The 22952-nt window shown below is 54.6% G+C and overlaps 1 protein-coding gene across 1 annotated transcript; it reads right to left on the reverse strand.

Moving 5' to 3' along the window:
- Positions 1-16003: 16003 nt before the first annotated feature.
- TLX1 (T cell leukemia homeobox 1) lies at positions 16004-22434 on the reverse strand. The gene is made up of 3 exons (XM_012769165.3): positions 21629-22434; positions 19361-19562; positions 16004-17056 (listed from the first exon to the last, which is right to left on the reverse strand). Exons 1-3 carry the CDS (start codon positions 22206-22208, stop codon positions 16834-16836), a joined length of 1005 nt encoding a protein of 334 aa, XP_012624619.1. The 5' UTR covers positions 22209-22434; the 3' UTR covers positions 16004-16833.
- Positions 22435-22952: the final 518 nt, after the last annotated feature.

Consider the following 22952-nt stretch of genomic DNA (forward strand, 5'->3'; position numbering starts at 1 on the left):
GCCACTGTTGTTTTCTGTCTACTGCACACCTGTAGGTGAGATATAACATGCCCCATTGGTGGCCACACAGACCTGTTGTATGCCAATTTGGGTCACTCTGGAGGATGACTTCCCATCTCTTTAAGGGACCTCCCCAGGGACTCCAAAGGTGTTTCATTCATGCCATATAACCTGTGTTTTCAGGTAGACCATCCCAATATACCCTTCAAATCCATGAAATCCTTCCAGCAACTTCATGTAACATGGTGGCTGACAAGTGGATAAAAGCTTAATTTCATTAATTTGGATTATATCCTCGGTACTCAGTACAGTGCCTGGCACTGTAGGTAGGTATTCAGAAAGTATTTGTGAAATCATCCGTTTGCTTAAAGTGTTCCAGACAAGGAAAATCTGAGTGTGTGGAAAGGAGAGGGAGCCCTGGGAATCTTCTAGCCCCACCCCAGGAACAGAAATGGGGAAATTCCAACAAGGTCCCCCACCTTGGTAGGGAGAAGCTACGAGCTTTTTTACATGTGATACCCACTTTTACAACACACAATATGTATCATTATATATTTATATTATTATATAATTATTATTTATGATCACCATTTTACTGATGAGAAAACTGAAGCCCAGAAAGGGAAGTAACTCGCCCAAGGCCAGGCAACCGCTAGGCAGCAGAGTTAGGAGTTAACCTGGGCCTGTTGATTGAAGTCAGCCTGGGTTCCACCCACCACACTGGCTCTCAGAACTTGGCAAAAACTCCTTGGAGTCCTTGCTCCACAGCTCCCCCAGATGGGCCCAGACCTACAGGGACTGGGCATCCCTTGGTCAAATAGTCTCTCAATGACCAGATGTTTATAGCCTGGAACTTGGCAGGAAGGTGGGCACAGGACACAGGAGCCATGAGGGTGACTGAGCCAGACAAAGCCCGACGTTAGGCTTCTCAGAGCTCCTGCCACCCTGAGAGGTGAAAGCTCCACACACAAGAGCAACAGAAAGCAGCCACTGCAGACAAACCTGGAAAACACCTATGAGTGGGTTGGTGGCTAAGGAGCTACCCTGTGTATCAGCTAGAGTTTAACGTGGGCACCAGGGACCCTCTAGTTAAATAGAAAGAGATTTACTACCATGTATTAAGTGATGCCACATACTCTACTTCTCTCCCCAGTTAATTGAACTCTGAATCCAGTCCCTGCATGAATACATCTTATTAGTGCAATCTAAACGTCACATCCGGCGCTCTAGCTGCAAGGAAGTCTGGGAAATGTAGTTTTTAGCTTTCTAGACCTTACTGTACAGGATTGTACACTAGAAGGTTGGATGAATATTGAATGGACCAATTCACAGTATTTACTGTACCTTCCAAATGGTAGTGGAGAGTCTACACTATCCTTCTGAGAAATTCCACAAACTCGACCCAGCTAGCCCACCCCCCACCCCCACCCCCATCTTCCCCAGCCCCAGCCCGAATGTCTCGGGGAGGAATAATCCTCCCTGTCCCACCCACTGTAGAGATGTCTTATCTGTTTTGGTCAAATATGACCTTATTCTCCAGGTGAAACCTATGTTCAATAATCCTCACTCTGCCTGCCCCTGAAATACAAGGTCAGGCTGGTGGGCTTAGGGCCATTGTTAGCCATGTCCCCAACTATTCTCATCAAGATTTCTGTCCTCACCTGAAAGGCCCCTCCTTGGGAGGGACCTGAAAGGGCTCCAAATGGGAGAGTCTTGGTTCATTTTCATTCAGAGGATTTCTCTCAATTTCACCCAGCTTTGGAGAACCTTAGTTTGACCTTCTCCAAGTCTTGTATCCTGATGACTGAATGGTGTGATGAAGGCTGTGTCCCTACATTTCCCCAAGACGACCCTGCTCTCTGGATGGTAGAAGGAGCCCAGTAACAAACATTTATTGAGCACCATTTATTTAGCTCTGCCCTGAGACAGGCCCTGGGACAAAGTTGGTTACGACTCAGAGGGTGGCCTCCAGGAGCTTAGAGTTTAGTGGAAGGAGCAAAGAACATAAGCACTCGTAAAACTCTGCGATGAGTGTGATGAGAGAAGAAGAGCCAGGGCATATTGAGAGCTGGGAAGAAAGCCTAATTCTGCCCTGAGTGCAGGGAAACTTCCAGAGAGGATGAGTAAGAGTTTATTAGCTCCATAAAAGAAAAGGCATTCCAGAGGAGATGGCGTGTCCATGGCCAAGGAGCAATGAGAGTGCAGTGCCCTCGGGAACTGCGTGCTGTCTCAAAGAGAGGTAACTCCAGGTAAGGGATGGAGACAGGGGCCAGTGAAGAATTGTTATCTTCGCTGATGTGGAAGGACATCGAAGATAGGTCACCAAATGAATGCAGCAAGTCCCCTGAGAGAGTGTGGGGTGATCTCTTTGTATTCTGTGTTAAGGCTATACCCGCCAGTGTACATGCCCGCGTGTGGGTATCTGGGGAGTGACTGGGAGAACACACATGAAATCAACAACTGGTACTTCCGGGGAGGCAGAAAGGAGCAGGGAGAAGGGAGAGGAGAGGGAAAAGGGGTGCTCTCCCTTTTTGCTCCATACTACTTTGTACTGTTTGCATGCGAATGTTTTAAAGTATTGATGTATTAATATAATTTAATGAAGGAAGTGACATAGATGCTATTAAGGAATTATTGTTAATTTTAGCCGCATATGAATAGGTTCCTGGTTTTTAGAGGTAAATACTATGTTATTTGACATAAAAGGGTTTCTAAGCCCCAGTGAGATTCAACAAAGGTTGGACCCCATGACTCTACCTGTCCTGCAGCTGTGTGAGTTTCTCCAGCAGTGCTCTGTGGCCTGGCAAAGGAAGAAAGCGTGAGGTGGTGATGTGGCTCCAGGCCTGGGGACATGGGTTGTGGGGGCATGGGTTAGATGAAAGGCCACGGCTGTGGTTAGTGAAGGGTTTTAGGCTATACGGAGCAGGAAGGGGAAGCCAGGAAGTTCCCAACTGTAGTGATCAGCTGTGTGTGTGTGTGCGTGTGTGTGGCTACTCCTACTCTACATCTGAACATCCTTTCTATCCAGGAGGACCCCTGCTTTGTGTGTGTCTTCTCAAAGATATAGCGACAGCTGAAAAAATTATTAAAGCAGAGGCAATGGGGCTGGGATCACAGCGCCAGCCGCATGGAGTGCTCAGTGCCAGTGGTGACTCCCAGCCAGAATAATATATTTTCTTGTGGTTTGACTTCTGCTGCATTTGCCACCTTTCTGGTTCTACACATTGATTCTTCGGCATTTATGTAGATTTCTATGAGCTACCCAAAATATTTCCAAAAAACTTCCTTTACTCTTTTATCTTTAGGGTAGCCAGAGTTAGTTTTTTGCTTGCTGCCAAGAACCCTAACTGGTATATATATTGTACCAGACAAAGGATGGCAGGCTAAACATTATCAGAGAGATGGTGGTCACTGGGACCCTTTATTTGGCTTAGCTAGGGCTGTAGCTCTATTGGGCTACAGGATTGGGAGTTTGGTAGCTTATGCCATATGCTGCGAATCAACTAATTAAATTATTGCCGATGGTCACCTAGAATGAAGTATCCACTAAGGACAAGGCTTTGGGAGACCATATAGGATGGTTGCCTGCTTCTAAAACTACAGGACAGCTTATAGAAATTGGATAACAAGGTGTAGCCCTAAATTAGCTCTAAGTAACAAATTCAACCCATGGACTTTCTTTTTTTTTTTTTTTGAGACAGAGTCTCGCCTTGTTGCCTAGGCTAGAGTGAGTGCCGTGGCATCAGCCTAGCTCACAGCAACGTCAAACTCCTGGGCTCAAGCAATCCTCCTGCCTCAGCCTCCCAAGTAGCTGGGACTACAGGCATGCACCACCATGCCCGGCTAATTTTTTCTATATATATTAGTTGGCCAATTAATTTCTTTCTATTTATATTAGAGACAGGGTCTTGCTCTTGCTCAGGCTGGTTTCGAACTCCTGACCTCGAGCAATCCACCCGCCTCCGTCTCCCAGAGTGCTAGGATTACAGGCGTGAGCCACCGTTCCCGGCCAACCCATGGACTTTCTACCATTGCTGAAACTGTACCTTATCTTGTGTAGCATCAGAGATGATGTAATGAAAATCAATCTTGAAATTTGATCCTAATGTTTCTTGAACTATAATGTTAGACAAATCTGAGTCCCATCAAATTAGAATTTATTAGGAAAAAAACCAGAACCCCAAGAATTGCAATAGGGATATATAGGGGACATTCAGAAGATTCAGAGTATGTCTAATCCCCAGTGATCACCAAGCCTCCCTGACAAGCTGAAGCAATTCCTCCCCACTGTCTTCTACAAATCCCTAATAACCCCCTCACTTTCTATGACTCTTGTTTCTGCTAGATTAGAGTCTCTAAGGGAGGAAAGTTCCCACTAGGAGAAAAAATGTTTTCACTGAATTGGGAGCAGAAATTTTTACCTGGTCATTTCTTGCTCATGCCAATGGATGAATAAATTAAAGGAGAATTATGGGATTGGCCAGAGTATTAATTTTGGATATCAAGGTTAAGCAGATATTGTTTTCTACATAGTGGGGCAAAAAGAAAAATTCATGGGAGCAAGGGGCTCTTTGTGGTCCTTCTTAGTGCTGTTATGTCCAGTGGTGAAAGTTAATGGAGGACCACCACAACCTTGTATAGGCATGACCATCTCAGACCTCTCAGGAATAAAGGCTTGGTTCTCCCTTGGGTAAAGACCCCAAACTGGCTCAGGTGCTGGCTGAAGGCAAAAGAAACACAGAATGGAAAAAAGAAGGAGCAATGTCAGAAACACAACACAGGGTGTCATACTGTAGAGAGAAAGTAGCTTTTACTTCCTGACCTGCAATCATGTTAGACATTATATATTTTAACTTATTTGCATTTTCTTCCAGCTCTTATTCCTTTGCTATTGTATTATTATGTGCAATGATTATTAACTTTGCAATTTCGTTAGTCCCCAGGCCACAGAATATTGAGACAGGATTCCAACAGAACTAGAGGAGGGATAGAACATAAGTCCTGGACATGGAGCTGTGAGGCTTTGGATGGTCTCTCTGGGGCAAGCTGAGTGTATTTTCTGTTGTATGAGTGGCAGTAGCACAATGTTGGGTGGGAGCATTTCAGGGGGGAAAGGTCTGTAAATTTAGGAAGAAAAGCATGTGGGTGTTGAGCAACCAAAGGGGTGGGCTGTAGTAAGCATTTATCATTTTTTCTTTCTTTCTTTCTTTTTTTAACCTAGCATCTGGACACTCTTCCTGATGGGGGAGATTGTCCCAAACAGGAAAGGTTGGTAGAATAGTTTTAGCTTTTAGTATTGAAATGTAAGGGACTCTGTTTTTCTCTCCCATCTCTGACATCTGGTGCCTGGACATGCATCCTCCACTTAGCCAATCAAATGATCCCCCATGAGTTTTGAATCTGGAGGGAGTGAAGTAAAGACGGAGGAACAGTAGAGAAATTACTCATAGCGATGTTTACGCGGAGTCCAGTGATGGGTGCTGGCATCAGTGCCCTATCCAAGCTCTCCCGTGCTGTGGCCTTGCCTGTGTCTCCTGAAACTGATCCTCCTTTATTCCTCAGCCTTCCTGTTGATCCTGTAAACTACCTAATATCCCTTCATCAGTTAATTTTTCTTCTTGGGTTATCTGAGCCCAGATTTACATGCTGATGAACTGGAGAAAATCAGGTGTTCTCTACAGTTCAGGGCAGAGAAGGACTCTCTAAGCCTTACAGATGAGGACCTCTGCCCCTGTATTGGTTGGAAAGGGATACTGTTTCCTACAGGTCCATTTTTTGGACTCTGGTCCCTAAGAAGACCAATTTGTCAGGACAACTGGAGTGGCTATTGAGTTGCCAGACCTGTGGCCCAGAGATCCAAAGAACTCAGCACCCCTAACCCCTACTCTACCTCCAAGGACCATAAAAGGCAGAGATGTAGGGAAGGTTCAGCTCTCTGGGGAGGAGCAGCCAGGGCTGGGGTAGGCTTCTCCCAGCCCCGCCCCCTCTCTGGCTGTACCAAAGACCGTGAAGAGAAAATAGCAGGGCTCACTGTGATGAAGCTCACAGCACAGCCACAGGGGAGCTTCTAGTGCCAAGGAGCCAAGGGTGCAGCTCAACAAACAATAACAGCAGCTGAACTCTCAAGACCTCGCCCTTGCCCTTGTCCTGATCCTTCAGGGATGCTTCCGCCTGGGCCAACCCAGGGGAGAACTCAACAGGGGTAGGGTAAAGCCGGCTGATTCCACTGGGGCCCCTTGGGGCTGTCATCTCTCTGTGGTGGAGTAATGCCCTCCCTAGGTCCTTCTGCAGACCCGTAAGGCCCAGGATGCCCGGAGAACTAGAGAGAAGGAGGCTCCGCTGGTGCCCGCCTGCACCTGAGAGCCTTGGGAACATGCGTATTTCTCCTTCCGGGTTCTTGCCCTCGACGTTCTCGCCTTGGTCTCGAACTCCTGATCTCAAGGGATCCTCCCTCCTCAGTCTCCCGAATAGCTGGGACTACAGGCGCAAACCAGCAAAAAGGGCTTGAAGTTTTCGCCTTGGAACCCGCGCCCGCCCGCAGGGTAAATCCTGACCCAAAGGCCCCCGCGCCTCCCATGGGCTTCCCGGCGCCCACCTTCCTGCGCCGGGCGGCGGGGCCGGCGCCGCGGTACCAGGTCGGCGTCCGTCCGCGAGTGTCTGCGGCGCCACCCGCAGGAGCGGATTCACGGCCGCGACGGCCCGGGTTGAGCCAGGAAGGGCCTGGTGCCCTCGGAGTCCTGGGGCGGCCTCGGCACAGTCACCAGTTTCCCCACATTTCTAGAGGTGAGGAGAATCCCGGAGCCCGCAGGACAAGTGCGGCCGCCGTGCACCTTCCTGCGGGTGCGTCCCCGCGGTTGGGTCCCAGGAAGGGCTGGCCCACGAGCGAACCCGAGGGCAGACCTCGCAGAGGCCCGAACCGCCTGCGGGCCCCTGGAGCGCAGGAACAAACAGGCAGCCCTTCTCTGCCTGGGATGAGGGCGCCACCTCTCAGGCCACCCTCTGCAGCCCAGGAGAGCGCAGCGCGCTGGGTTCCTTCTCAGTTCGACTGGAGAAAGGGCCAAGTCTGGCCGAATTCTCCAGCTGCTGTGGCGACTGAACAGCTAGTGTCGTACCACTCCCCGCGGAGTCCCAGTCCCGAGTGGAGCTGGGTGAAGGTTCCAGTTTGGGGACTGATGGATCGGCTGTAGGCTGTATTTTGTTCCCGCCCCCGCCCCCCACCGCCCGACACCCCCAGAAGACCGGATTAGGGGGGACCTGCGGTGCAAGATGTCTCTTCTCTCCCGGATGACTGCGAGGCCAGGATTCAAATAAGATCTGGATTCTCACCCTTTTTGCATTTCTGGTGAATTGCACCCTGGCATCCAGTCCTGGGCCGCGACAGCCCCTGCGGTGGGGTGGGGACTCCGGGGAGCTTCTGGGTCATTCAGGAACCATCCCTCCTGAGATTCCCTCCGGGCTCAGGGGCGGCCTGGGCGCAGTCAGGCTTGAGGCGGCTGCACGCAGGAAGCAGAGCTTTTCTCACGTCTTGCACTGTCTCGAGCATCGCGGGGCACCTGCATGTGCCCGTTTGCAGTGCAGAACCTCACTGGAGCCTGTGAGCTCCTGTGGGGGCTCCGTTTGGCGGCGACACCCTGTGACAAGAAAAGAAGCTGGGCTGCCGCAAGGAGGGACTAAGAGAACCCACCCAAGGCAGAAGGCTTCGGATTGCTGGGGGAGCCTCCCGGAACTGGGGGTTCTATTCAGTTCCTGCAGGGGTGGGAACCTGTGGCCTTGGGGCCACATGTGGCCTTCTGGATCCTTGAGTGCGTCCTTTTGACTGCATCCAAATTTTACAAAGCAAATCCTTCTAATAAAAGATTTGTTCTGTGAAGTTTGGATTTGGTGGACGGGCCACACTTGGGGATCTGGAGGGCCGCATGTGGCCCCAGGTTCCCCAACAGATCTGCTTTTTCAGCCAACCACCCACCCAGATACACCCACCACTGCCCCCCTCCACTTTCTCTACTGACTGACCAAGAGAAGTCACTCCCCCAGAGTCTAAGCTGGTTGGTGTCCTACTGGCATTGGAAACTCGGACAACATAGCACTGAATGGGAGCTTCTGTGAGGTTAATAAACTGTCCCCTCGCTTTTCTCCTGCATTCCCCTACAGAATTCAGCCCGGGGCAGTAACCATACCACCCGTGGACTGACCAGGAACCATCCAATTTCTGGCCTCAGATGGGTGCCAAAGCCTATGGATGGGAAGCTGCCTATTCCTGAAATGGGTAAAGGGTAGAACTGCATTGTCTGTGAGCTCGAATGGCCGGGCTCATGAACAGTTGTGCCAACATGCAGGAGCTGGTTTTCCCTGACAGCAAGTAAATGGAAAAGGATGGGAGGGAAGGTCCCTGAGCATCTTCCTATGAACCTGTGGGACCAGCCTTCCAGGCTGTGCGGTCAGGCATGGCTACCTGGGAACAGGTGAGCAAGTGTTTCCCCAGAGTGGAGCTGGGGACAGCGGCTCTCACCTACAGTTGGAGGCATAAGCAAGCGTTCCTGGAGGGAATAAGGGGGTAAATGTGTAGACATGGAGCATGACTGTCCCTTTGTGTGGATGCCCAGGTCAGCCTGAAAAGGACAAGCAACAGTGCATGCCTGTATGTGGTGGGGAGAGTGGCAGGCACTGCTCTGTAGCAGCCCCACCCCCACCAGGCTGCCAGAGCCCTCTAGGGCTGGGCAGCTCTGGGCCAAGGCCCCTTTCCTCAAGTCTCCGCCCTTCCCCTCCAGGTCTGTACCGGCTCTCATCACCCCGCCCCACAGACGGCCAGGCGCCTGTGAATGCTGAAACTCCCTAATCTGCTCCCTGCTTTGAGGAGGGGCGGGAAGAGACACCCAAGTATGCAATAGCCTATGTTTGAAGCATTGAGGAGCAACAGTTCCCAGCGAGGAAAGCAGTCACTGGACTTCTCCCAGGAAGTCGAGGGTCTGGGAATAAGGTGGGGAGGGCAGAGCCCCTGAGGTTTGTAGGATCCACTCCTCCTTCCCTACCTGACCTTGAGCATAGAAAACCCAGGTCATCCACCCCGTGCCATTCCTGGAGTGCCGGTGAAAAGCCAAACACTTTTTACTGAGTTATCTACTTAATCCCCTCTGTAATCCAGAGAAAGTTGGCCCTATAACATGAGCAAGGAAATTGCAAGCTTGTAAAACTTAATTAACTTGCCTGCGGTTGGACAGTGAAGAAGCTGGTTCAACACGGAGGCAGACATCCAAAGACGCTTCAGCCGCCTGGGAGTGAAAGGGCGTTAGCAGGAGGGAAGGTGCAGAGGAGAGAAAACCCGAGATCAGATGCAGGGTGTGATAGTGAGAGTGAGGCCTGGGGCATGCTGGAGAGTGCATTTTAAAACATCCTACCAGAAGGGGGTATCAATTGTGTCCCTATTTTTCATTTCTTTACATACAATGGAAAAATACTCTTGAGCAACTAAAACAAAATTGCAGGCCATCTTTGGCAGGCAACCTTGAGACTCTAGGATTAGATCTCAGAGCTGGTTGGTAGTTTAAGACCTTGATGCCTGAAACAGCATCAGCATCACAGGAAACTTATTCTAAATGTGGATCTCAGGCCCCATGGAGATCTAGTGAATGAGAATCCACATTTTAACAAGATCCCGGGTGCACATGTTAAAGTTTAAGACACTGGCAGGGGCTATTGAGTATAAATGAATACACTTTGTATGGTACATTAAAGAGCTTCCCAGGGACTCCTCCCCTACCCCCACCTCTTCTACCTTCCTGGAGAGAAGGAGGGAAGACTGTGCTCTCTTTTCTTTTTATATTTTGATGAACTCTTACTGACTCAAAGGTCATCATAAAAACCTCTACTTGCTGGGCATGCTGGCTCACACCCACAATCCCATTACTTTGGGAGGCTGAGGTGGAAGGATCACTTGAGGCCAAGAGTTTGGGCAACATAGTGAGAGAGACACCCCCCACCCCAGTGTCTACAAATATTTAAAAAATTAGCCAGGTGTGGGGGCACTTGCCTTCAGTCCCAGCTACTTGGGAGGCTGAGGCAGGAAGATCCCTTGAGCCCAGGAGATTGAGGTTACAGTGATCTAGGATCACACCACTGCACTCCTGCAGCTTAGGTGACAGAGACCTTGTCTCAAAAAACAAACAACAAAAAAAGAAAGAAAAGAAAAGAAAAAAACAAAATGAAATAAAACCCAAAATCCTCTGCTAATTCCCTGACCATATCTCACCTTCCTCCCCATGGCAGCACACTCCCCATCCCCCAGACCAGAGCAGCCCCTCACCCCCCAGCTACAAGCTTTGCATGAAGCAGACAAAAAAAAAAAAAAAAAAAGCGAGAGAAAGAATTTTCCTTCCTGGTTCTCCATTCCTTTGTCTAAAAAAGTGTGCTTCATTCGCTTCTTTTTTTTTTTTTTTTTTTTTTTTGAGACAGAGTCTCACTTGTTGCCCAGGCTAGAGTGAGTGCCGTGGCGTCAGCCTAGCTCACAGCAACCTCAATCTCCGGGGCTCAGCGATCCTCCTGCCTCAGCCTCCCGAGTAGCTGGGACTACAGGCATGCGCCACCATGCCCGGCTAATTTTTTTCTATATATATTAGTTGGCCAATTAATTTCTTTCTATGTATAGTAGAGACGAGGTCTCGCTCTTGCTCAGGCTGGTTTCGAACTCCTGACCTTGAGCAATCCGCCCGTCTCGGCCTCCCAGAGAGCTAGGATTACAGGCGTGAGCCACCACGCCCGGCCTTCATTCGCTTCTATTTTTAACTTCCTGCTAGTTTTAGTCCTCCCATCTTGCTGACCAGAGGGAGTAGGGGAAGGGATGGAAGTGCACAGAACCCACTTTCCAATTCTGGAAGGCCCCAAGCTTGGCTGGGAAGGCCCAGAGTGTGGGCTCCCCGCAGGTGTGGGGAGGCCGGAGGCCTTAGAAGCCTGGCAGAATGGGGCCTGGGAGCCGGGGAAGTCAGGGGCAGGAAGGGTCCAGCAGACTTGATTGGACTGGAGGCGATTTCCCCAGAGCTCTAGAAGGCAAACACCCAGCCCACCTGAGCACCAAGTGCTCCCTCCACAAAGCCAAGTCCTGACAGGAGGCTAGTCGGCTCCCACCTCCAATTCTCCCAATCCACACAACCCAGACTCAACTATCCCTCCCAGACCCTGGGTCTAGGGCTGGAAAGCCGTGGGCTTTTAGGCAAGTTGCTCCTCTTTGAACTTCAATTTTCCTTGTCTATAAAGCGGGAGATAAAAATACCACCTACCTCACAAAGAGGCTGTTAGGAATGAATCAGTGCTTTTAAAGCCTAGCGCAGTGCCAGGCACACAGGAAGCGCTTGTTAATATTAGCCTTGGTGTATTTTCCACCCGGGTCGGTGCAGCCGCCCTGCGCTCCCGAAGGGTGCCTCACACAACCCAGGCTCTTGGCCCAACTCGCCTGTCCCCGCGCAGCCCCTAGAGGGCGCCCGGAACTCACTTGTCCTGGTTTTCTGTGACCAAGTCCCAGGTCTGGCTCCCACTTCTGGGTGACTGTTGAGTCGCCGCCACCGCCTCCAGCTTTTTGGGTCTTGTGGCTCCTCCCGTAGCAAAAGAATACATTTGGGCTCTGGGACCACAGGGCGGAAAAAGGTAGGGACAGGAGCAGCCCCACCAAAGCCTCCCTCTAAGAAGGCACACAGAGGGGGTGGGGAGAACACGCAGGGGTGGGGGGATGGGGGGTGAGGGGTGGCATTTGCATCCCCTGCCCCCCTCACACCCCTCACACCCTTCTCACACATACAAGGAGGCTGGATTTCTGCAGGCTTCGAGGAGGCAGTGACAGCAGCTGGATTTTCTGGGCCTTGCTAGCTAGGGTCCTGGCTGGAATCTAGGATTGCCTGTTGTCCCTAAGTCCAGCCTCAGGCACATGGGATCCTGTCTCCCGCCAAACTGCAGAGCTGGAAGCTGAAACACGGTGGGGAGGAAATCCCCACCCCCAGGCCCCCAGGAGTCAAGTTAGGTCCTCCCACTTCTGGGCTGGGGAGGGGGGAGGAAGGAGGGGTGCCCATAGGGTAACCACCTTACAGGAGCTGGCCCCAATGGGCTTGAGCGTGTGAGAGTAACTGCAAGAGCCAGCGGTGAAGGTCTTGTGTGTACGTGTGCGCCTGGCACTGCACACCTGTAGCTCCTCTTGTGTGACACTACACACCCTAGGTGTTGCAGAGTTGGAGGGGATGTGTGAGGTTGTACACAGCAATGCAGGTTGTAAGGGGGCCAGTGTGAGTTGTACCCACCCCTCAACACAACATTGGTATCCCTTCACTCCCTCAAAATCACCCTCCCCCACCAGTGCCACCCCCACCTCCCACCCCCACGCTACCGCCAGTCATCCCACACACCATCTTTAGCATCTGCTCTGAGCTCCTTGGAAAACCAGACCTGGCTTCAGCGTTCTTGCACGCAGCCTGTTCCTGTCAGAGTCCCCAGAATAAGAAATCTTACAGCTGAGGGTGCACATGGAGAGGGCTCCCTGGGCCAGCTATGCCAGGGCTGAATGGGGAGCTGGAGGCATTGGACTGGCCATCTGAGCAGGCAGGAAAAGTGGTGGCAGCTCCTGCTGGTGGTCTAGGCACAGCCTTGCTATGGGACTCCAAACTCCAAACTCAGCAGATCAGGGAGGGCAGAGGGAGCTGGACTGGAATGCTGTGTGGGAGGGACGCCTGTGAAAGTGGGTATGAGGGGAGCAGGAGGAGCAAGGCGTAAGGAAGGGGGAGTCTCCTGAGTCTGAGGGGCCCTTAGAACAGCTCCAGGGCCACAGCCTCCCAGCTGCCCTGCAGCATGGCTGCTGAGCACCAGCTGCTCCGCTCTGCACAGCCCTGAGGGAGGTCCCTGTTTAGTTGTTTTATGCACCTGAAACCTACCTTGCCCACCTGCAGGTCACTCACACCCTACCAGGGCACCCATCTGAGTCCAGGCCCAGGACAAACCCCACACCTGCTGCACAGTGGGGGCGCCACCAGACAGCTAGTGCTCCGGAGGTACCCGCAGCCCTCAAGCACACACGCAGCCACACAAAGGTGCTATTATTGTTAACAGGTTGAGCCAGATTCTCCATGTACCACCCACTGCACAGCACAGGGCCTCTGGGACCCCAGCCCTGACTGGGTTCAGGGGCCCACAGACAGCCACCTGTTCAGCCACAGCACCGGGCCTGAGCCGCAGGGCTCTCTGGTTGGGGAAATTGGTCAGCGCCGCCGAGGGCTCACTCAATCACTCAAGCCAAGGAAGGAAGCAGGCCTTTCTGGCCAGACAGGTTTGTTCATTCTCTTTTGCACCTCGACACACAATTATTGCAATTTGTTCCTTTTCTATTTTTGAAGGAAGACTGATCATTTCCAGTAGGGGCCGTGGAAGGTCGGGAGTTTTGAGTTTTCTGTTGTTAGTAATTGGCTTTGAGCGTGACACTTAGAACCGCACTTCCTTCCAGCCTCCGCCCCACTTCGTGCGGAGGTTGGGGTCCGGCCGCCTAGGGCAGACCCGGCGCGGTGCGTCCTTTCTCCGCTGCTGCGGCGCTTGGCGGACGCGGGATTCGCTGAGATTCGGTCCCAACGAATTCCGCGCGGAGAGCGGGGAGTCCTGCGAGGTCCCCTGGCGCCAGGGGTCTCAGCGTCCCGGGGAGTCTGGCACCCAAGGGAGGCCTAGCCCAGGGCCTGGGAGCGTCGTGGGAGCCCCCACCCCAAGAGCGTACGACCCGGGGCCGCAGCGAGCGCGGGGAACAAGCGGAATGGCAGAAGCTCGGTGGCCGCCTCCCCAGGGCGCCCGGGCCCCAGCGCTGGGGAAGATCCAGTCATATGGAAAGTCCCCAACGAGCTGGGCAGGGTCCGAGAGCAGCGGGGCAGAGGGCCTGCATCTACCCGCACAGTCATGAGGGTGAGCCCTAGGTTGTTCCTGAAGATCCGGGGAGGTAGGAGGTGCTTCTGGGGGAGACAGTGCTGTGCCCAACTTTGCTTGAGTTGTTTCTTAGGAGCGAGTGAAAGCGAGGATAAAGATCTCAGACTTTGGAGCCAGTTTCCGGCTGTTGTGTTTGGGCTGAGCGGCGGCTCCGCACCCGTACCCCAGCTCCCCTGTTAGCCTGCAGCCAGCAAACATCCAGGGCCCTCCCGACACAGCAGCCTCTTGAGGCGGGCTCGGGAAATTGGGAGATGGGAGCAAGGCCCAGTCTCCCCTGAGATCCTGCGCTCTGGGACGGTGCAGCCGCGAGTGACCGATGACGTTCAAAAGACGCCAACCAAGGAGAGAAATCTCATCCTGCGAAAAAGACACGTACTCTAGGGCTCGAGTCCGACGGGAATGGAGGGGACAGCCAGATCTGCTCAGGTAGGACATGAATTCTGAGGTTCTGGGAGGCCATTTCCAGATTTTGCTCTGCCTGGCACAGGGTGCGGCAGCCACGGAGAGACCTGCTGCAGACCCGCGCTGCCGCCAGAAGCGCTCCGCACACTCAAGGCGGCGGAGGCACTGGATGGGCTTGTGGGGCTGGGGCGGGGGGGTCTGCGAAGCCCTTTGAATTGGAGCCTTCCTCTCTTGCTGAGGTACAAGCATGACCAAGCCCAGCCTCACTCAGCCAAATTGCCCCTTGGGCTTCTTTGGGTTGGAGGTTGCTGTGCTCTTTGTCCCTGTATCACAACCCCAGATGGCTGCCAGGCAGGAATGAAGAACAGTGGCTCTGACAGTTTGGGTGGCTCCCCCCACCCTTAGTCTCTGTGCACACATCTCTGTAGACCTGTGCAAGCTGCACACCCTACTAACTTCTACTTTCTAACCACAAATTTCTCCCACTCTTCCAGAAAAAGCCTCCTATCCCCCTACTCCAACTCACTGGTAGGATGGTGAGGTCCCCAAGCCACCCACCACCCAGCTTCTTCTAGAAAAGCAGACCCAAGTTAGTTTCGTTCATCTAGGATTGGTCTAATAGGTCAGGGACTAGATGTTATGGGTGTGTGTGTACTGTGCCCGCTGTTCTGGTCCAAAAGTGGTCTGGTGATGCCCTGGAGGCCCCCAGGAAGTCACTTCTTTAGATACCTGTATGCCAGGCTACTGCTGGGAGGTCCCACTTAGAGCACCAGAGAGGATCCAGTATGCCTTAGTCTCTGCAGCTTGCTGGTAGGGGACTGGAACCCCAGAACTTCTAGCAGATGCTGGTCGTCCACAATGTATCTGCACTAGACTCTCACCACCACATACACCACCAGTACACCATTGTACCCACTCACATGCAGCCACACACACTCACTTGCAGGGACAGTCTCTCACCATGATCCACACTCCCCACTACACTTGTTCCCCCAATTATATCCTGTCACACGTGAGCAAATACAGTTAAAATACACAGCTCTCACAGGATTACATCTCACAATTATGCTCATACAATTAACCATGATCCACATCATAAACATTCACACATTTAAGAAAAAATAGATTTACAAAGAAAAACTAATACATATTCTCACAAATATTAACACGGTATATAAAATGGGTAATCACGAGATTACCCAAAAAGACAGTCACATTCACATGTGGTTATACACATACCACTACAAGCCCGTGCACACAGTGATAGTTTCGATTTGCAACTTAAGCAGAAACAAGCGTTTAGGTACAAGAATCGCAAACACCCTTAAACACCATCACAAACATTCACCATCAGTAACGTCCTGATTGCCCACACAGTCACAAACATGTAATTCTCACACTCAGAGAAATCCACTTCCTCTCAAGCACTAGTAATCTCAGGCTGTCTCCTTAACTCTGCCTTCTCTGTTTGTCCTTCTTCTTTCTTCCCATCAGAGCCCGAGGGTCCTGTTCCCGTATGTCCCTCAAGCTCAGGTACCAGTGGCTGCCTCAAAGCACCAGCTCACACCAAACCCAAATAGCTGAAAAATGGTGGCTCGGCAAGGAGCAGGCGGCCCTGACTCCGGATCCGATCCGGAGGGTTTTATTATTTTTTTCACATAAATTACACAAGCACTTTATAAAATGGTTACACAGAAAACACCTTATAAGTGCATAACTTAACCCCTCCCCCCAACAGGATTTTGAGAAATGGACTGTGTGGAAACCTGTCTGTGCGTATGTTCCTGGGTGCGGCTGGGACATGTGGTGGGGGCCTGGCAGGCCGAGTGAGGCTGCGGTGGCTGTCGTGTGTATGGGGGGTGGCAGTGGTGGTGCTGGTGGTGGTTGTGTGTCACAGTGTGGCCGTGGCCTTGTGTTTGTGTGTGAGGGGGGAAGTGCCATGCTGTTCTGAACGTGTAAGGGTCACCCCGCCCACGTCTGATAGTGAGGGTCAAGGGTGGGAAGGCTATGACTCTGTGTGCATGACACTCTGCCATAGATCCCTGTGTGGTTCTAGGGACTGTGACATTGCCTTTGTGTGGGCCTATGGGTGTCCATGTGTGATGAAAAGTGGGAAGCGGAGAGGAAGTTTCCCAGGGTAAGTTAAGATGGCAGCCCTGGGGACCCCAGAAGCTCTTCCCCCACCTCCCTCGCCTCTCTCTCTTGGTTCCACATTAAAAATTAAAATGAAATAGACGTGAACCGAGAAGACTAACAGTTCGGGGAGGGAGTGGGACAGCATAGGCGTCTAGGAGGGGGTCGCAGGTCCCTATCCTGAGCCCTCTTCCACCAAAGAGAAAAGTGTCGTCTTGAGTACGAAGGCTGTGTGAGAGTTCGCCGCGTCCCCCTCCCGCTTGCAGTCAGTCCGAGGCGGGGAGGAGTGGAGGAGAGTCCTGCCTCTCAGGCCTTGGCGACGCCCGACTAGGTCTGAGGTCCCGCAGGACAGAGTGGGCAGGCTCACTCACAGGCCGATGCCACGGACGTGACGCTAGTGATCTTAGTCGAGTCGTCAGACCACGGCTGCAGATTCTGCAGGGCGAAGAGCGACGAATTGTGCACACACAGTGGGTCAGCGGGCAGCGGCTGCGCCAGGCTCTTCTGGAAGGCCTCCTGCTGTAGCTGCAGGAGGATGCGGTTCGCCTGCTGCCTCTCGGCCTCTCGCTCTTCCGCAGTCTGCCGTCTGCACCAGGAACAAGCCATTACCTGCCAGGGCATGGACCCAGCTCCCACGAAAGCCCCAGCTCCCCCATGCACTCCCAGGAGATAACCTGAGCGAGCACTGTTCCTCTTTGCAGCCCCCAACCAGGTCAGGCCCCTTTAGCGCATTCCCTTCTCCTGAGGGTCTCAACCTCTGACAAAGAGTAGAAACCCCCAACATGGATGGAGCTGAGGTCTCCCAGAGGAGCAGTGGGAAAGTCTGTGACGCCCAAATAGCTGGGACTCCTCACCTATGCACAGCGCAGACACCCCCACCAGCCTCACAGGGCTCAGCCAGGGGTCAGATGGCATCTCACCTCACCCCAGCCCTGAGGGAGACCAGTCACTGTCTCAAGCCCGAGGGGCCTCACCCTCCCCACAAGTACAGGGCACAGAGGCAAGGGCCAGTGGATTTGATCTGCCCTACAGGATGGGACCTCTCTTCTTTCCCGTCTCTCTGCAAACTTCATCCAGACCTTGGGCCTCCTGTGCAGAACCCTGTGCCCAGGCCGGGCTCCCACTGGACCCACCAGCTTTCTCCCAGGCAGTCCAAGGAGGCAATGACTCACTTATTCCATTTAATGCTGCCCCTCCACTCTGTCAACTGAGATCAAACGTCTGTCTCTAAGGTGGACAGACCTAATGGGAGTCCCCGGGGCCTCCAGAAGCAATTTGTAGGCGATCGATGAAGCTGCGCAAAGCCTGCAAGGGCCTCTTCCAGCGGCGGCCACCCCTTCTTGACTTTTGGTTCTGTGTATCTGTCTGTCTCTCATCTTCCCCTTCTTTCCTGCATTTCAAACTGACTGAATGTTTCTCTTCCTTTATGCTTTGTTTTATCTCTTGTTTTCTCACATCCACCACCCCTTTGGTTCTCTCTGAATTAAAGAATTTGTTTGAAACGAAAATGGTGGTTTTAGTTGTCCATTGCTTTTCTTTATGATTAATAAGACTTCTTCAGGCTGCCTGTTTTTCCTCCTTTTTCCCCTTCAATGGGTGTCTTTGTCTTTCCCTTTGTGTTTCAGTTTCTCTATTTGCCTGCTGCTTTTTGTCTCCGGGTCCCCTCTCTCTGGGGGGCCTGCCTGGCTCCCTCCTCTCCACTTATCCTCGGCCTCCCGTAGGCCTTGGACACACCAGTGCCCCCCGCCCCAGCTAGTCCTTATTCCCTCTTCTGCTTTCCAGAGGTCTGAAACCACGTCCCCCTCCTCTTCCCCAGCGGCAGGAATGTTGGGGGGCGGTAGACTCCCGGGGCCATGGCTTCCTTTGTGGCCCCAAGGCGGAATCCTAGGCAGATTCCTAGCCTTCATTCAGAAAAAGAGGAAACTCCAATTCCTTCCTCCTGCCCCAAGGCCCGCCCGGCCCGGCGCCGGCGCCGGGCTGACTTCGCCCAGACTCCTGCTCTCACCTACGGGGTTAAATAAGCTAGGAGAAACTCCGGCGAGGGTGGAACCGAGTGTGCGGGCCACATGTGCAGGAGGGTGCAGGGGTGTGGAGTGTGCAGCCCGAGAAAGCCTAGTGTGCACACAGAATAAGGCAGCTTAGGAGTGCGCGGGGCGCTTGTTGTCGCTGAGGGTAAGAGGAGGGGAGAGCGAGAAAGAGAGAAGTCGAGGTATATTCATGTGAAAAAAGTGTGTAGTTAACTAGTTTGGGCTATGTGACGGGAAAATGTCTGTTTTTCTCACACACACCCATCTGCTCCTAATTGATTCCCCTTTCACTGGGACCGGAGAAACCCCGCCACAGCCGGCGCAGATTGATTTTTCCGTCGCAGGGTGGGGGACCGGCTGCGCAGGGGCCGGTGTCTGGGGAGGAGGCTCAGCCCGCGGCTGGGGCCCCAGACACGCGGCCGGGAGCCCGGCTGGAGCGCTGCAACAAGGCGCAGGACGCGTCGCCTCCAGTCCTGGGGACAGAGGACTCCAGTCTGCTTAAACAAAAAGCTCCCCAGAACTCACTGAGCCTGGAGCCTGGACTGCATGGAGAGATCTAACTCGCCTGTTTGCCTAAGCGGCGGAGACCAGGCGCGTCTACACAGGCACAGAGTGTGCTGGCCAGAAAGCCCTGAAACCTCCTGTAAAACACAGCCCATTTCTCCAGCCCCATCCCGGCTACCAGCCTCCGGTGCTTCCAGCTCCAGGCGAGCCTAGCAGGAGCCTGCTCCTCCGAACCGATCGGAAACCCGCGCGCTGATCGGAAACCCGCGAGCCGAGGGAGTGTGTGCGTCCCAAGAGGGGCCGCCAACAGAGAGCTGCCCGAGCCTGGGCCCCGCGGCCCGCCCGCCCTGCTAGCTCACCTCCACTTCGTCCGCCGGTTCTGGAACCAGGTTTTGACCTGCGCGTCGGTCATTTTGAGCGCCTTGGCCAGGGCGGCACGCTCGGCCGAGGCCAGGTACTTCTGGCGGTGGAAGCGCTTCTCCAGTTCGCAGATCTGCAGGCGCGTGAAGGACGTGCGTGGCTTCTTCTTCTTGGGGGGCGTCCGGTTCTGATAGGGGTGACCTATACGGCGTGTTACAGTGAAGGGTGAGAGGGCCACTGGAGCGGGAGACAGACAGACGGCAGAGGCAAGCGGCAGAGCGTCAGGAGGCGTCCCAGGCCCAGCACCCCGCGAGTCAGCGAGCGCAGTGGCTGGACCCCGCGAGCAGGGCCGCGATCCTCGCGTCAGCCCTCAGCGCCAAGCCAGCGGCGGGACTCGGCCCCCTCCCTCCCGCCAGGCCGACGCCGCACCTACCACCGAGGCCTCCCTAGCCCCGGGCTCAGAGGAGCCCAACTCTCCTGAGCCCAACTGCCTCCCGCTCCACCCCCCAGCCAGGGTCAGTCTAAGGCGACCTAATGGTCCCAGCTCCCCCTGCCCCAGGCCTCCAGGCTCAGAGAAGCCGCCCAACAGTAACAGGAGCAGTGTTTCCAGGCCCCTGACTCTGGGTCCTGACTTGAGCCTCCATCATACAACAGCACACACACGTAGCATGCCACAGGCACAAACTTATAGAGCTATGCACCCAAACAGGCTGAAACACTTAGATAAGCACAGGACACTGGGCAACACAGGGCCACAGCCACACACTCCCTCAGAGCCTCTTTCATGCCTGAAACAGGATTAGGGCAGGCTGTGGCTTCTCGAGGTAGGCCCTATGGCGAGTACCTTTCACCAGAGATCCAGGACCAGTAGCCTTCCTGCTGGGCATTCTAGCAGAGCCCTTAAGACTGGCCTGGCCTAGGTGTGGAAGTGGGATGTGCACCAGGCCCTGCCTTACCTCCCAGGAAAGACTTGGGTTGAAGCCCTGGGTCCTGGGAGTGAGGGTGCTTCCTGAAGACCCAGAGCAAAGCAGCGGTTCCCCCTCTGATCCCACTTCTGCCATGGCCCCAGTTTGGCTAGAGGCTCCAGGAGCAGTTTCCCTGCCTGTGCTGCCTGGAACAGGAGCCGGGAGCCTCCTAGCTCAGGGTCTGCGTCTCAGCTGCTTCTCCCACAGTGGCTACCTGCACCCGTTTTCCACTGTTGAGCATTGAGTCCCAGCCAGGAGTCCCAGTGTCGGCAGGCAGCGGCCTGTGCCTCCTGCCTCCTCTCTCTAAGGACAAGCGGGCTAGCAAGGGCTTCCCAGAGGGGTTTGGAAACCTGGCCTGGCCGCATGACCAGGGTCTCAGATCTGGGGAACGGAAAGGGGAGTAGGAATTGAGGACTGGGCGAAGGGGCCCGCGGGAGAGCGGGAGCCGAGTGCTCTGCTGAGAGCGGAAATGCGAGCAGAGGGAGCCAGGCAAGCGGAGGAAGGCGCCAAGTAGACAGCGGAGAGAGCGGCAGCTGGCCACCACCTAGTGCGTAGTCGTCCCGAAGTAGTCCTCCCGCTACGGCCACTGCCACCGCCACCGATTGATTGCGGGCGGCCGGTGCATTATTCATGCCAGAGATAACAGGGCTGGGCCTGGGGAAGGACGCCGAACCCGGACAGAACAAATACGAAGAGGGAGCTGTCCCGGGCGGCTCTACCCTGCTCTGCCACCGACACCGACGAAGCCTGCAGTCTGAAAACAGGGCCCGCCAGCTCTGTGGCTTTACCCAGGCTCCGGGCCTCCGCCACGCCCGGCAGCACGGTGGGCACTGGAGCTCGGAGCTCGAAGTGCATGTGTGGGTAGGGGACCGCAGGTGGGGGAACCTGTTCTCCTGTTTGATTCTGGGGCTCGCTGCCTCAGTTAGAGAACAGCAAGCCATACGGAAGAAATAGTTTGTTCACATTACACCCCTTTCTCCGATATTTCTGAGCCCCAAACGCGGTTAGAAGGTAGTCCTGAATCTACAGCCCTCTTCCCTCTGCCTGAGGGATGGGGGGTGCCGGGAGACTTTCTCTGAGCAGGGGTTCTGCAGGAGAGACAGAGGGGTCCAGGTTGGGAGAACTCTTCAAGCATGGCGATTTTGCGATCACAGAATTGGCCAGGCAGCTGAACTTGGGGAAAGCACCAAGAGGAGCTGGGCGACCTGGCGCGCAGAAGAGGTTGCAGGGAGCCACCGGGCGGGAGAAGGTAACACAGAGCCCAGGCTGCGGCCAGGCGGGGCGCGCGCAGGCCGGACTCACCTGTGAACCTGTCCTTTGTGTATCTGCGGTTACTCTCCATCCAGGGGAAGGTGAGGCCAGTGAGGTTGTTGACACCCGGCACCCCAGGCACAGAGGGCACGGTGGGCAAGCCAGTGGGCAGGGGCTGCGGGTGGGCCACGGCTCCTGCTAGCGGCCTGTGCGCTGGCACCCGGATCACCCCCGCAGCGCTCAGCGACCCCCCGCCACCGCTGCCGCCGCCACCGCCGCCGCCAGGACCCGGGCCGCCCGCCAAGGCCATGTTCACGTTGTAGGAGCCAGCCAGTGGACCCATGCTGCAGGCGCCGCCGCCGCCAGCTGGGCCGCCCGGGCCGCCAGGGCCGCCTGGACCGCCAGCACCGTAGGCTCCCGCGCCCCCGGCCCCCGCCCCGGCCGCGGAGCTCCCGCCACCGTAAGTATAGGCGCCTCCGACCAAACAGCCAAGGCCGTATTCTCCGTCCTGGAGGCGCGAGGCGGGCCCCATGCAGCCGCCCTGGTCCGGACTGTTGAGGATCTGGTCGATGCCAAAGCTGATGGGCTCCGCGTGGCCCGGGTGGAGGTGGTGCGGACCCAGGTGCTCCATGCTGGCCCCGGCCCCACGGGGGGGCCCGGGCGGCGGCGCTCGCTGTGCTTGGCTCCGAGGGCAGTGAGCTGGGTCGCAGAGGCAACAGCGGCTCCTGGCTGAGCGTAGACTTGGAGGCAAAGTGCGCAGAAGGGCTAAAGTAGGGAGGAGGGGAGGGAGAGAGGGGGCGTCGTTTTCTTCCCCTCTCCGGCTTCTCCTTCCCCTCTTCGGCTGCTCGCTCGCTGTTGACTCTGGGACATCAATCACCGGGCGAAAAAGCCCGGTGCGAGCGAGCTTCGGCGTTTCGGCCCGGTCTCTCCATTGGCTGTGCGCGGAGAGGAGCGGGGTGAATGACAGCGCGGGGGAGGGGAGGGGAGGGAGAGAGGGAGGCCAGAAGCCCAGACAGATGCAGGAGCCAGAGACAGAGGGACGGCGACCAAGGCTTGGAGTAGTTCATGAAGAGAGAGAAGAGGGGAAATAAGAGTCTTAAAAGGAAAAAGAAAAGAAACAGGATCCAGCCATTCCCAGAGATGGACAGACCTTAGGAGTGGGAAGTCAGAGCCCTCTTCCCCACCTGGCAGGAGCCACCCCCTCACTTTGAATTGGACCAAAGGAGTCCAGCCCACCAGGCTTCTGGGGAAGGGGTGTCCCTGCCCAACTGGAGAATCTCCCCAAGGGCTCAGCTGGGAAACACCTGTCACTCAAGCAAGCGATTTACTCCAAACTTCAAGTCCAGCTTGTTAGAAAGTAGAAGACTGTCTGCTC

This window comes from Microcebus murinus, chromosome 14 (genome assembly GCF_040939455.1).
Source record: "Microcebus murinus isolate Inina chromosome 14, M.murinus_Inina_mat1.0, whole genome shotgun sequence".
Classification (NCBI taxonomy): domain Eukaryota; kingdom Metazoa; phylum Chordata; class Mammalia; order Primates; family Cheirogaleidae; genus Microcebus; species Microcebus murinus.